Consider the following 15,931-nt stretch of genomic DNA (forward strand, 5'->3'; position numbering starts at 1 on the left):
TCCGATTGAGCAACACAGTGGTAGTTAAAAAAAACTTTGTTTTTGTCAGCCCAAATTATGTGAAATGGTGTGCAACAGAACCTGCTAAAAATTGTATAAAAACTAATCATGTAAGATGTCAGCTGCAATGTATTAAAAGTATGCAATAGCCATTATGTATTGTCCCCAGCCTGAAGTTCTTCTCTCAAGGTAAACATTGCATCTGATATGCATTTTTGTATTTCAACACTGTTTGCATATACTGCTACAGCCTTTCTGTGAGTTTATTATATGAAATAAATGTTTGTTTCAGATTTGATGAGAAGGGAAACCTCGAAATCCTTCTGTTCACCCTTCAGAGCAAGATGCGTGCAAACAACCAGCGGCCGTATTTGCCAAAGGAGGGGAAAATGGTTTCGGACATCAACAAAGCCTGGGAGAAGCTGGAGAAAGCTGAACACGAGAGAGAACTTGCACTGAGGGAGGAGTTGATTAGGTACATGGATCACATAGAATTGGCTTCACAGTATTTCCTCAACTATACAAAACATCCATTGTCATCAGTGATCATTTCAACCAACCTGGATGAGTTAATGATCCTTTTTGTATCTTTTATAAAGTTTCTAAATGCAATCTTTGATATTATTCCAGACAAGAGAAACTTGAGCAACTTGCTGCCAGATTCGACCGCAAAGCAGGTATGCGTGAGACATGGTTGAGTGAGAACCAGAGACTTGTTTCTCAAGACAACTTTGGCCGTGACCTACCTGCAGTTGAAGCTGCCACCAAGAAACATGAAGCTATTGAGACAGACATCAACGCCTATGAGGAGCGTGTGCAGGCTGTGGTTGCTGTGGCATTAGAACTTGAAGCTGAGAACTATCATGACATTGACAGGATAAATGCACGGTGAGCCGATTTGTACAGTTTTATAAGTTTTAAGATGTCAATAGTTTAACATTTGGTCTGCAGTATGTAACCAAGAAATTCAGCAGCATATTACTAAATGAGATTCTTGAGAGGCATTTAGAAGTTGGTGAATATATATGTCAAGTATTCTTCAGGTGAAGAAGGGCAAGAAGTAGTCCAGAAACGTTGTGATATACAATAAACAAGAAGTTGCCATCCATATACTCGACTTATATATCACTAAATGTTGAACATGCCAATGTTCGAACATCAATCTTCATCTTTTGACCATATTATGTTTTAACTCCCAGCAAGTATAATGCTGATTTGTTTTGCGCGAGTATGACTTGAGGTCCACTACACGATAGTGCTTATATATGGTTGGTGTTGTGTTACAGAAAAGACAATGTGCTGAGACTATGGAACTACCTGCTGGAGCTTCTGCGCACCCGTCGCATGAGGCTGGAACTGACACTGAACCTGCAGAAGATCTTCCAGGAGATGCTCTACATCCTGGACTGGATGGAGGAGATTAAGGTAGCTAATTGACATCAGGAAATAACTCACCCTTGGTATCAAGTAAAAACGTGTGTTCTTGTTAACATGTTGATCTTACATCACATCATATTAATATAACGACAATTCTTTTTCTGTTGTCATAATATAACTGCATATATTACATAAGTCTTGGATGCATGTTTGAAAGACTTAGTATAAAACCTCCCCATGAGTTGTTTTCATGCTGAAGATATAGGAGTGTACTTAATTGTGTAACAGGCCCGGCTAATGTCTGAGGACTATGGCAAGCACCTGATGGGTGTAGAGGATCTCCTGCAGAAGCACAGCCTACTGGAAGCAGACATCCATGTAGTGGGAGAGAGGGTGAAAACTGTCAACAGTTCAGCCACCCGCTTTATTGATGACGACTTCCAGGAAGTTGGAGGTAAGATAGAAATCTGGGATGTCAACTGCTAAATCACCAGTCTTCTAACACATTGTTACAGCTGTCCCAAGGCAATGTAAGGTGCAAAGGTTATGCCTTTGGTTATTTAACCAGTTTTAGATACATGTTTCATAATTAATCTCAGTTATTCTATGATCAACATGAGTGATAAACACTTTATGTACAGGAATCTGGTTGCAAAGAGTTTAGCTTGTTTGATCACAGTAAACAGTTATTAACTGAGGCATTTATCACGTCTTGTTACAGGGTACCGTCCAAGTGACCCTGAAGTGGTCAGAGAACGCATGTCCACCCTGGAATCAGCATATGATGAACTGAAAACACTTGCTGAGGAGAGACGATCTCGTCTGGAGGAGTCTCGCAAGCTGTGGCAGTTCTACTGGGACATGGCAGACGAGGAAGGATGGATCAGGGAGAAGGAACAACTTATGTCATCACCAGACCTAGGACATGACCTCACCAGTGTTCACCTGCTACTGAACAAACAAAAGGTAGAATAATATCACTACTTACTTTAGTACTACTTTATATAATATCTCGATTGCAGCGTAAATGAGGTGGACAGAAAAATTCTTGAGGAAGGAATAAGAGAAACTGCTAATTTCAATTTTTTTAATCTGTTTGATGTGAACAGAATGTTTGTTGATGAATTCCCCAAAACTTGTACTGTGTATTGAATATGAACTATAACTAAGATGTCATATGTTTTTCAGGCAATGGAGGATGAAATGACTGCCCGCCACAGTCATCTCCAGTCAGTCCTCCAAGTCGGAGACGATCTCATTTCTGCAGGCAATTTCGGTGCTGACAAGATTCAGCAACGCATCGATGAGATCAACCAGCAGTGGGAGAGCCTGATGGACCTCGCTAAATACCGCAGAAAGCGACTTGTTGAGGCTGTTGACTTCTACCAGGTAATATTGCTTTTATAATTTTCCTTAGGGACAGACCTATAGCAATATCTGTTGAATTAGATTACCTTTTAAACTCCTAATTAAAACTAAGTTGTTGGTTGTTTTAAATTTTTAGCTCTATCAAAATAAATATATTGAAGAGTCTTGGTTGTACAATGTTGTGAAAATGTATCTGAGGTTTTAACTTTGTGACTTAATTTTCTATTTGCCCTAAAATTTTGTAGTTTCTATTTGTATCTTTGTTTTGTTTTATTTTATTTAACAAACAACCAGTGATAGTTAACTGATTGGTTACCAAATGTTTCACTTTGGCAGTTCTTCGCTGATGCTGATGATGTTGACACCTGGATGGTTGACACCTTACGCCTGGTGTCCAGCGAAGATGTTGGCAAGGACGAGGCCAGTGTTCAATCGCTTATCAAGAAACACAAGGTTAGTCAGTCTAAAAGCTTTTGTTGAAGAGTTCATCTTTGGGACCGCTTTTACTTCCACAGTAAGATGTTTTAGTTATAATTACAAGGGCGGTGGGGTAGCCTAGTGGTTAAAGCAATGGCTCGTCACGCCGAAGACCCGGGTTTGAATCCCCACATGGGTACAATGTGTGAAGCCCATTTCTGGTGTCACCCGTCGTGATGTTGCTGGAATATTGCTCAAAGCGGCATAAAACCAAACTCAGTCAGTCAGTCAGTCAGTCAGTTATAATTACATTTAATAAAGTGCTGCTTATTCTTGTACTTTTATGTGTTGGGGCACCTAATTGCCAGCACACTAAGTCAGTGATCTAACTTTCTCCGCCATTGAGGCTTCCAAAATAATGGAAGTCTGATACCTGTAGTCTGGATCATGTATTGCGGACAAATGAAAATTCGAGCGTGGCGAACATGGCCGAAACCTTATAAATACACAATGCCTTTCATAGTGGTTTGTTTTAAGACATTTGAAGAACTGTAAACAGGTATGTAATTATGTACAGTAATACAATGTATTTGCTTGGATGATTTCCAGGATGTGACTGAGGAACTCAAGAACTACCAGAGTGTTATTGAGAGTCTACACGAACAAGCAGCCAGTTTGGGAGAACAGGTCAGTTGAAACATCATCTCTTTCTCAAACATCTCACAATGTAAGGGGAACTTTTGACAAATCGCATCCTAATTATGAAGATCGCTATATGTGAGATACTGTATTGAAGATCATTAAACTATTAAACTTGAACACGAATATGATTCCATAACAACCTCATTGCACAGTTAAATATATTTGTTTATCGTTAAGTGTTTCTCTCTTTTGTGATGAAAAAGGTAACATAATTTGTTCATTATTAAATCACAAGCTGAGAATGCTTCTCAAGTATGTTGTTTCATACGTCCTTTTAATGAACAAAGTTAACATTAACATGATGTCTCCTAGGATCGTGAGTCTCCTGATGTCCAGAGTCGGTTGGGTAGTATTGACCGTCGCTACCAGGAACTTCTGGAACTGGCTAAACTGCGGAAGCAGAGACTGCTCGATGCGCTATCTCTGTACAAACTCTTCAATGAAACTGATGGTGTGGAAACATGGATTGATGAGAAGGTGTGGTACCATTTTGGTATAATCACTGTCCTATTTAAACTCCTTGGTGGATAATACTACCTTTCGCATATAAAAATAAAGTTAACAGTTTGTGTGTTTAAGGTTTTATCAATATGTTTAGTTAACCCTTTAAAAATGTTGTGTTTTGTTTTTCAGGAGAAATTCTTGAGCACAATCATTGTGTCTGATGACATTGAAGAGCTTGCAATAATGAAGCATCGTTTCGAGAGCTTTGAGAATGAGATGAACGCCTCTGCCTCAAAGGTCGCTGTTGTAAACCAACTTTCTCGCCAACTACTCCAAGTTGAGCATCCAAATGCTGAGGATGTTATTGGCAGACAGAACCAACTGAACCAAGGGTGAAAATACATATAAACTTATAATAAATGTACTGGCTGTTACTGATTGTATAAATACCTGTTGTATTTGAAATCATGAAATCTTTTGATGATTAATGATTCCAGTAACTTTGATAGGATAAAGGTATAAAATGTCCTGTTTGCTAATGAATGAAGGTGTCAATAGATGAGAATGAAGTGACTAGGGGTGTGATTTCTGTGGAGAAGCATGCTCAATGTGATTGAAACAAACACACACACACACACACACACAAGAGATTTATGTACAAAGTAAGTGTTTCTCTCCTTGCTCCCTCCCATATGTACAAAATTAATGCCACACCCCATGTGTACAAAATTAATCTATCTCTCTCTTCTCTCTTTCTGCCGAAGACCCAGGTTCGATTCCCCACATGGGTACGATGTGTTCAGCCCATTTCTGGTGTTCCCCGCCATGGTATTGCTGGAATATTGCTAAAAGCGGCGTAAAACCAAACTCATTCACTCACTTACTCTTTCTCTCTTTCTGGGAGAGAGCAAAATGGGTGAATAAAAAAAAAAAAATAAAATCAACACAAGTCATCGACACCCCCACCCAGCACAAAAAAAGCCATAAATTATGAATGGTTCTTTACTAAGTTTTAAATTACCTTGCAGATGAGGGTACTTTGTTTATGGGTACATGACTGTCAGGATGTAAACAGTGGGTTATTTGTATTTGTATTTGGTTACAGTTGGAACAACCTTCGAACACTTGTGGACCAGAAACGTGATGAAATCAACCTTGCTCATGGACTTCAGAACTTCCACATTGAGTGCAATGAAACAATTGTAAGTAGGGAAGCGAGGGAAGTTTTACAATTTCACTGAATATAATTCTTAACTGTTAAACTGCTTCTTATGATATCAAAACCACATGTCTTGCTATGATAATTATAATGATTACAGATAATGTGACATATTCTTTATTCATTTTCTTGCAGAGCTGGATTCATGAGAAGAGCAAGATTATTGAATCAACTGATGATCTTGGAAATGACCTGGCTGGAGTTATGACCTTACAGCGCAGACTCAGTGGTATGGAGAGAGATTTGGCTGCCATACAGGCCAAGGTAAAGGACATTCTGCATCTTTCACTACTGATCTCATATAAAAACAGAGACTGAGATGAGAAAATAATTCTAATGGCCAGCACAGCCATCTACTGTTGCAAAGAAGTGACACTTTGAAAATGTCACATGTCGTCTATTTGCTAAAAGCATGTATAATGGCTATCAACAGCAGGACTCTGATTTATCTTTCAAGTCCGCTGTTGAAAGGACTGGTAGGACCCGTAGTTTTGTCGACTTCTGCACTACACATTAAAATGTTAAAATTACATACAGATATTAAGAAATTTTCAGTTGAAAATGAATGGGATCTGTTTTCACGTGTTTCATCGTTTCCTGGAAGCATGAGACATTGCTCATTATGTCAGTTACTTGTCTGTGTGAGCCAGTTTTTTTCTATTGCCTTGATAGGGATGGAACATAGCTGAAATATTGTTGAACTGGGCTAAAAACAAATAATGTCTAGTTATGTTTTATGACCTCTGCCATCAAATGTTGATATGGAATATTTGTGTACATGGTTGTATATTTTTGGGTCTTCTCATCTTTCAGCTTGAATCCCTCCAAACTGAGGCTGAGAAACTCCAGGATGAGAAACCAGAGGAAGCCCAGGCCATTCGGGAGAAGGTTGCAGAAATCAACAATGTCTGGATGGATCTCAAAGACATGGTAAGTATTTGTGCATTGATTTTCTTGACAATAAGGGCCTGATAACCAAATTGCAGAGTAGGCAACACCTATCAAAACTGCCTGCTTTGATAAAAAAAATACCAGCCTGCAATTATAATATAAACGACTCAAAAGAAAATTCTTTCATATTGCTGTGGTGAAATTAGACGGTTGTGCTTTCTACTGTTTTGAGTTGTATACAACTTCATAGAGGTCATTTTTCTTCACTCTTCACATACCTGTTAGCTAGAAGAACCTATTAATTGAAGAATGAGTTTTTTGTTTTGAAAGTAGGAATGACATTTGCCATAGATATTGCTTCTGTTTCATATGTGGGGCGGTGGGGTAGCACAGTGGTTAAAGCGCCCGCTCGTCACGCCGAAGACCTGAGTTCAATTCCCCACATGGCTACAGTGTGTAAAGCCCATTTCTGGTGTCCCCTGCCCTGATATTGCTAAAAGCAGCGTAAAACCAAACTCACTCACTCACTCACTCACTGTTTCATATGTTAACTAAAATTAAGTTAATAGTTTATATTAACCATAATGTATTTTCAGCTCAAAGAAAGAGATGAGAAACTTGGAGAAGCTGGTGAGCTCCAGCGTTTCCTTGGAAGCCTGGACCACTTCCAGCAGTGGCTATCCCGCACACAGACTACCATTGCATCAGAGGACATTCCCAACAGTCTGGCTGATGCAGAGAAACTTCTCAACCAACATCAACAACTCAAGGAGGAGATAGATGCATACGGACCTGAGTATGCCAAGATTAAGGACTTTGGGGACAAGGTTATCAAGGAGGGAGAGAAAGATCCACAGTACATGTTCCTTGAACAGGTAAGAAGATGATGGTGTCTGGTTATATTCAGAGTAGTAAATGAAACGTTAATGGCTAATATCAGGAGAGAATTTACTGACACTGACATTTAATGTCACTGATAGTGCTTGAAACTGCAGTCTTTTAAGTAGCTTTCTTTCATAGAGTGATCCTCCAATATTTCAGGAGCATCTACTTGCAAGTAAATAGGCTTCTGTTGACTTACATGTAATTTCCATTTATTTTATTCACTTCATGTTAACTGATAAGGTCTGCACAGAATCAAGACTGTTGGAATAAGACAGCATGTTATTGAGGATTTATTTGGTTGCAGCGTTTGATAGCTCTTGATGATGGATGGAAGGAACTCCACCAGATGTGGGATAACAGACAGCAGCTTCTGTCACAATCTCTCAATCAACAGGTAAGACAAACACACTTCATGCATATATGTTGACAGTTAAATGCTGTACAGCACACAGACGCAAACATCATTGTACAGAAATGTTTTCTCTTTTTAATAACAAGAATCACTTGTTGAGGAATGATTTGTGGATGGAGAACTTATTTGTACTTACTTTAGATTATTTTATGTTCTGTATAATGATGTCAAAACATAGTTCATATGATGGTAGCAGTGTGTTATCAAACAAGGGAGTTTACTTAAAGCTTTGTTTACAATTGATTGTATCTGTTTCAGATGTTCTTGAGAGATGCAAAGCAGGCTGAAGTGCTTCTCAATCAACAGGAGAACTTCCTATCCAAGGAGGATGTTCCTGTGAGTGTTTCAATCAATTACTGGCTTTTGTTGTGTGTGTAGGTGAAAGGATTATTGATATACCCTAAAAAACTGTGGAAATGATATTTAAAGCCTGTTAGGAAAATATTATTTGCGAACAAGTTCCTTGGCTGTCAGTTTCATCCATCTAGGTGTCTTATTTGCAAATCTACTAACGGAATATGTATATTACCTTTCTCATCTATTTTGTATACAGTGGTGTAGTGGAAAGCATCACAAAATCCTCTTGAATCTTGATATTCTCCAACCATTAAATGCTTGTTAATAGGTTTTATTGGCATTTTCTGTGAATTTGTGATGTTTTCCATGTAATAGATCGATTGTGTATCAGTCCCCAAGTCATGATATTCATAAGTAACACATTTATGAATGTTCTGTTGTTTTGCATTCATCTTTTGAATGAGGCATGCTATTTTAGTCCTATATCACATGCATTTTCTGAAAAATGATGCTGATATTTTACTAGCAGACTGTCACTGTCATTGTGAAGTGATATCTAGAGATGGCTACCAACCTTGCTTTCAGAGACCTGAAATATGCTTGGTTTGTGATGTAATCACGTACATCACTTGAACCATTCAAGTATTCATGTGAAAATGGAAATACTTATTGTTTGAAAACATATGAAAAAATGGAAGAATTACGTGATTATGGGAGCGAGTTTGGCAATTGCCATGGTGTATGTTACTGTATTGTGGTCCCTGTTCTGTTGTGCAGAGCACCGTCGGGCTGGTAGACAGACAGGTAACAGCTATGATCAGATAGTTAGCTTGTCAACATGACCAGTGCATGGGGCATACTATATACCGTTGCATGTGTCAAGTCCACAATTAAAGACATGCATGAGCTTTAAGTATATAATTCGTGTTGATTCTGAAACTTTCTACTTTTAACCCATCATTTCCAACAATTCAGGACTACTTTGAACCACACCTCATCATTATTGTTCATTGTGAATTTCACTTGAATATGTTTGAATGTGAAGTCAGTTATGTCTTTTTCTCTATTGGACAGACAGCCTACTTTACTTAAACTCTCTGTTAAAAAATAGCAGATTTGAAATATCGCCTACAGATATTGTTAAACCAGTTTTTTTATGAGCTCAAATTTGTCTTCTGAGAGTGACACATGGAAACAAATCAATGTTGGAATCTTTGTGTGATGTTTTTTTTGTTTTTTTCTTTTCATGATTTCTGTACATTAAATGTCTATAACAGTGTGTCAGTGTTGTACATGTTTGTTCAAGTTGCAGAGTCAACACTTCATTCTAAGCTTTCATCATGTTTCATTTCATACTTATTTTGCATCATTCATTATATCGCAAATAGGCATTGATGAATATTTCAGGAACTTATCAAACCTCACATGCTTTTCTGAGCATTTTAGTACATTGCATATGTTCAAAAAGGAAGTGTTGTGAAACTTTGACATTGAAAACATGTTTAGAATGTAAGGAAATTTGGAAGATGCAGAGTACTCAGGTTATGATATGTTTATTATGTATCAGTGTTTTTCAGTTGATTATGAATTGGCTTCGATGAAATTATTTTGCCATCCTTTGTGTCCAAATAATCTTTTTTATGTATTTGCTTTGAAATGTCAATCATTTACCGTATATGACCGTCTATAAGCCGAATTTTGAGGACCATAAAAAGCAGTCTGTAGAAGGGGGTCGTCTTATCCATGGGTTACGCTTTCGTCAAACTTTTTCCAGGGGTAAGAAAACAACATCGTATCACTTCGCGTGAACAAACAACAGAAGACGACTTTGTCAGTAGAGACGTAAAATTTGCAATTAAACATCACTAGACAAGATTATTTACCTTTTAAGTTCTAAGTTGTTTTTGCTGGGCATTGTATTATTTGCAGGGATTAAGATTACAGTGTGTATCTGAGCCGGAAATAGCAATCAGCTGTGCACACATTTCCCGGCGATCAAGTTCAAACATGCACAATAATATAACGGGACGAATTCTGACGCAGTCATCAGTAAAATATAACACAGAATACTATTATTTAACCCAAAGAAATATATCCTAGCATTGTGTAATTTTAATTACAGTTTTTGCTCTATAAATTAATTAAGATTAAGATTACCATGTGTATTTGAGCCGGGAAATGGCAATCAGCAGCGAACAAGTTTAAACATGCACAATAATATAACGGGACGAATTCTGAGGCAGTCGTCAGTAAAATATAATACAGAGTACTATTATTTAACCCAAAGAAATATAACCTAGCATTGTGTAATTTTAATTAGTTTGTATGTAAAGTATATATAATCAACACTAAGGTTATACGGACCCTCATGAACGTGGTAAGCAGAAGTTGTACGCACATGGAATGAGGTAAAATACGGAAGCCATTTAAATTCACACATTTTTACCGGTGTTTCTGTAAACTAGCAGTCAAGGGAAAACAAGGTGGTAATCAGTTCGTGATCGTTGAATGGGGTAAAATATACAAGCCAGTTTGTTGCTACAATAAATATGATATTTAGAGAAACAAAATATATTATGTATTTTCTGTCAACTACACTTCGTTTCGATCCGTGAGTAGACGCAATTATTTCTTTGAATAATAACGAACAAAGTTATAATTATTGGTAACTGCCAGTTGTCTGTGGTCTGTGTTTGCCGCGATTAGGACCCCATCGCGGGGGATCGACTTATGCACGAAACATACCATTTTGACACTGATTTTAAGGGTCAAGTTTGGTGGTCGTCTTATCCATGGGGTCGTCTTATGGATGGTCATATACGGTATTAAAAAATAAAGACGATTTTTTTTTGTCAAATGGAAACAAAAACAATATGAAATGTTTTGAGAAACACATTAGGAAATCCAGATTAAAATTTGCTCACTAGCTCTCTGCATGTGATAAACATATGTGTATATGATGTGGATAGCGTTTTCTCATTTACTCACATTCAGGCCTCAATATTAACTGATAACCATGAGCTGTACCAGAAATAGATTGTATTCAATAGCTTGCTTTTAATTTTATGCCTCTGAAACTATGTTTTCTAAAAAGATTAATTGACTCCACGTGCATATCTTGCAGTCAGTAGGATCTTGATAGAAGAATGATTTTGTCTGGAATGTACTTGTTAGACATACTTGAATGAAAAGCACTTATACTTCTTGGATGTATGTCATAAGGTGTAGACAGCATAATGATTTCTACACACACTATTGTAGGAATCCATACTGCCACAGTAGAGCTTTATCACTGGTATTCATATAATTTGGGAATAGGACTGGTTGTAATATATGATCAATATTTGAGGGGCATAATTTAATTTTTTCTATTACCAGGTTACTTTTTCTGTCCAGTTGCCATCATTCAATCATTCTCATGTAGATCACTGTGCACTGGTTTCTGTTATTCCACAACTGTCCTAGAGATCGTTTTATTGAAGAGGCTCCATGACATTTCTCATACGATAATCTGGCATTTCTTTGTATTTTAGATGCTGTGGTATGAACATCACAAAGTACCTGTTTGGTGCTCAGATGTTAAGATTGAATGTTTGTTTTGTAGAATTCAGTTCAACAAGCCGAGAATCTCATTAAGTCTCATGAGGCTTTCATCACCACCATGGATGCTAATGATGAAAAGATAAATGCAGTGCTACAGTTTGCTAACAGACTCATTGACGAAAACAATTTTGCTGCTGACAAGATTCATAAGAAGGCAGAAAACATCAATGAAAGGTATGTGTAACATATTTCTGTGATATATTCGGCGCAAGTAATCCAATCATCTAAGGTGCTGTAGTTCACAGGGCAGAGTTGGGTTTTTGGGCTATTCTGTAACCCTTGAGTATGGGTTTGAATCCTGGATGTCACAAGTTTTGTTTCAGGGATGTCAACACCATAACGTGTTTGTGTGTTTAACTCAAGTGGTGAATATTGAAAGCCTGCACACTGTGAATAGCTGCAAAATTGCTGATGCTGTGTTAAGCAAATTTTACTTACGACTGAGATCTGCATAACTTCAGGCTTTCTTCCAACATTCCATTGTATAACTGGTATACTGTTAGAGTTAGTGAGTTTAGTTTTATGTCGCACTCGGCAATATTCCAGCTATATGGCGGCAGTATACTGTTAGAAGCTCACTCACTACATAATAGTGTAGCAAGGATGCCTTTTATCAGAAAAGAGCAAATATTTCAATGTCAGTGAATGACACTGACTGCTGTTTGAAAAGTTGTGTGTTCAGGATGTTATTGCCATTTTCATCATTAACCTAAATTACAGAACATCCATGGAGAAATGTTTTACTTCAGTACGAAAGAACATTTGATGATGGGTGTGCTAGTTTCCAAAGGACAACAAATTGCTTATGACAGTTTAATGTATTTTTTTGGAGCATAGAGACCTGCAAACTAATTTCCTATACATGAGAGATATTTGGAGATAGTTGGCCAGTACATTGTAGCTTATGATGAGAAATGTTTTAAGGGACACATTTCAAACTGTTTTTATTTCAAGCTCTATCTTGTTCAAAGTCAAGATTACCTTAAGTGATTGTTGCCAGACTTTATACATCCTTCAAAGAATTTTAATGATAAATGAGATAGTGTTTTGTTTATTTGGTAAACAAAAATAGACCATGGTATCAGGACAGTGTTATATTACTTGGATGAATAATGAGATGAAAGTGTTAATGGTTGGAAATTGGCACTATTCCGCATTTGTCCTTAATATTATTTTTGGAACATTTCAAAGTGATCTTATTGGTAGAGCACAAATTACTCTTCACGTTTCATATAATGAGTGTGAGTGAAGAGGTGTACAGTTAATCAGTGAGTTTGGTCGGTTTGTTGCAGGCGCTGCAACAACAGAGGGCGTGCTGAGGAGCAGCTTGAAAGGCTGAAGGACCAACACATGCTGCAGCAGTTCCTGCAGGAGACAGATGAGGTCAGTGTTAGATGATGATGATGATGATGATTGTTGAAACCTGGTGGAGAAGGGTATATTAAATCAGAGTTTGACCAATCACGATCCTTTTGCATATTGAGTTAAGAAAAGCGTCATTAGACACAAATATATATCCAGTAAAATTGCTTGTTACAGTTGCGAAAATATTCCTGGCAAGGTTGTGGTAATATTATTGATGTTCAGAGCTTTTGAACAATACCCAGTATCAAACGAATCTTCTCATGTGTTGTCTCATGTTACTGAGCAGAAAGCCAGTGTTATTGGGAAATAAGTGACCATTCATATAATAATTTTTCGATTATGTAAGCATGAAAGTATAAACAAAATAGGTAAGAGGATTTTATTTATTGGGACATTATGTGTAATGTGGAAACGTGTATATTTATTAGAAAATGAACATATGTGAGTTGTATTATTTGAATTTTGTAACAGTAGAATTAGACCTTTCAAATGGTATATGTGGTAGCAATAATGGTTTTACAAGCTGATATTTTCCTTGATAAATATAGGCTTCATCTATGGCCTCAGAGTCTCTGGACACACTGTGTCATAGCAGTAGAAGCTTCTGGTTCACTAGTGTTTAAAGAGTTAAATGAGGTTTTCTAATTATTATCATTTTATGACATTAGCATGAAGTGTCTTTTTAGTTATATTTTCATTTTTTGTGTGTTGAGTGGTACTGTGTGGTGACGATTACAGGTGGAAATGTGGTTGCTTTTACTCAGCCTGATTTTAAGTCAGTAGATTACTCTCTTGAACTCCTTGGAATGTGTAAATACAGTGCAAGTGTTTATTTGACCAGGTTACAACATTTATGTAAGACTGCCTCCGGCTCTCAAAAGCACAGAGCTGAGAGTGATGCCATTGTGATAAAACATTCCTTAGCCACCGGAGTGATTGCATAAGTAAATAAAGTGTGATGGTGATAAATTGGTAACCCTTGCAGGAATGCCATCTGTGAGAGCAATTCATCTCAAAGAGAGTATTGTTTATTTTAACATTATCAATGACCTTCCAATCTTACCTGATCTTGTATAAACCAGTTCGACTTTCACAAGGTGAAATGGCTTCTAATCTCAACTTCATTATCATATAGTCTACCCAATATATTTTGAAAAGCTGAGTGAATCTTTACAATAGCCTTAATGTCAGATGTTGTTGCAGTGAAACCTGTAATATACCCTCTCTTTTAGCTGAGTGACTGGCTGGCAGATAAGATGGCTGCAGCTCAAGATGAAACGTACCGGGATGCGAAGAACTTACATAGCAAGTACATGAGGCATCAAGCTTTCGAATCCGAGGTTGCTGCCAACAAGGAAAGACTTGGAAAACTGATACAGGTTAGTTTATTTGTTATATCTCTCTTACTTCAGAATCAAAGTTTACTTCAGAATCAAAGTCTACTGATCATTTTATGAATAAAAAACCCTAGAATAACTGTATTAGCCATATTTATTACACCTGACCAACTTCTAAGACAATGTGGGAGTATGTTTTTAAGCAGCCCCAAAGTGGGCTTGGTTGTTGGAAATATGTCTAGTATTAAATGGTGATTTGTTTCTTTCTGCTATATGCAATCCATTTGTTGTGTTTATTGATAGGCCCTCCAAAATGTGTGCCAGTTACATCGATTGGATGTTGTTTTTTGTTGTTTTTTTTGAGTAAAAATATTTTATCCTGGCCTTGGATATGCCCATGCATCCAAATGATGATGACTCTTGCCAGTTGGCAGTTGAAATGTGCAATGTATATGAATTTTTTGCTGCTATTAAGCTTTTTTACAGTGTGGTTATTGTCATTGCTATTTCTGGTCAAAAGAAAATCCCACAGCATTATTTTTTACAGTGTTTATAAAGTAAAAGTAGAATGGGAAAAGCAATTTATGTTGTTATTGACCTATTCCAGTAGCCTATTATTGTCACTGTTTTAGTGTCATCAATATTTGAACGGAGTGTGTTCTCTTCTGCTTGACATAAAATTCATCACAGTTTTGATTTCCCCCATTTACAATGAATATAGCATTATGCAGCATTATCATTTGTAACCACTATTCACTACATTTACTGAGGAACCGCCTCCGTGGTGTAGTAGTTAGAGCGTCTGCCCGGAGAGCGGAAGGTCGCGGGTTACATACCAAATAGAGGTTAAAATATGGTACTTGTTGGTCCCTGCCTGGTGCTCGGCATTAATGGGTACAACAGTGTCTGAGTGGGGTATTAATGCTTCACTGCGGCATGGTATCTCAGTGGGCTAGCACTTTAAAACCAGCTTAAGTCTGGGCTTGTACAAGCAGCCACACATACACATACACACGAATGCACGTCATCATATGAGCGAAATATTCTCAAGCACGACGTTAAACCCAATTCCACCACCACCACATTTACTGAGGTGGCAACTCTTCCGCAAGTGGACTTCTTATTTGGATTGAATAATCAATTTCCAGGAAGGTGAGGCTCTTCTGAGGGAAAAGCCAGAATGCCGAGAACAGTTGGAGCCCTTACTTGAGAAACTCAAAGAACAATGGGCTGAGCTTGAAACAACCAGCAAGGCCAAAGGAGAGAAACTGTTTGATGCCAACCGTGCTGTGCTGTACAAGCAGAGCTGTGATGACATTGATGGCTGGATCACACAACTTGAGTCACAGGTCATCACATCAGAAGACTTTGGCAAAGATCTTACTACAGTCAATCTTCATGTACAGAAGCAAAATGTGAGTGAAAAAGAACAATTGATTCTGAGATAATGTATGGAAAGGAGAGAGACCATTGAAGCTTCAAAAGCTGCTGGTGACTTAATATTTTCTCACAATTTAGGCTTGCTGATGATGAAATTTAGTAAAGTCAAAGGACATTGGGTTTGTTGATTGAATTTTGGTATGAAGCACAATAAATAGTAAGAATACAAATAAA

At 37.5% G+C, this 15,931-nt stretch overlaps 1 protein-coding gene across 1 annotated transcript in view; it reads left to right on the forward strand.

Annotated features, from left to right (window-relative positions):
* LOC124289859 (spectrin beta chain-like) overlaps positions 1-15,931 on the forward strand; it is a 57,054-nt gene that overhangs the window by 25,281 nt on the left and 15,842 nt on the right. Inside the window, 21 exon segments of the mRNA XM_046726537.1 lie at positions 293-475; positions 631-888; positions 1,287-1,425; positions 1,666-1,831; positions 2,099-2,343; positions 2,566-2,766; positions 3,082-3,198; positions 3,772-3,849; positions 4,177-4,341; positions 4,498-4,700; positions 5,414-5,510; positions 5,663-5,791; positions 6,341-6,457; positions 7,015-7,293; positions 7,608-7,697; positions 7,974-8,051; positions 8,790-8,816; positions 11,617-11,789; positions 12,908-12,998; positions 14,213-14,359; positions 15,466-15,732. Coding sequence (XP_046582493.1) covers positions 293-475; positions 631-888; positions 1,287-1,425; positions 1,666-1,831; positions 2,099-2,343; positions 2,566-2,766; positions 3,082-3,198; positions 3,772-3,849; positions 4,177-4,341; positions 4,498-4,700; positions 5,414-5,510; positions 5,663-5,791; positions 6,341-6,457; positions 7,015-7,293; positions 7,608-7,697; positions 7,974-8,051; positions 8,790-8,816; positions 11,617-11,789; positions 12,908-12,998; positions 14,213-14,359; positions 15,466-15,732 — 3,250 coding nt within the window.

The sequence above is a fragment of the Haliotis rubra genome, unplaced genomic scaffold, assembly GCF_003918875.1.
Source record: "Haliotis rubra isolate DU_JTF1 unplaced genomic scaffold, ASM391887v1 Scf45, whole genome shotgun sequence".
In the NCBI taxonomy this organism is placed as follows: domain Eukaryota; kingdom Metazoa; phylum Mollusca; class Gastropoda; order Lepetellida; family Haliotidae; genus Haliotis; species Haliotis rubra.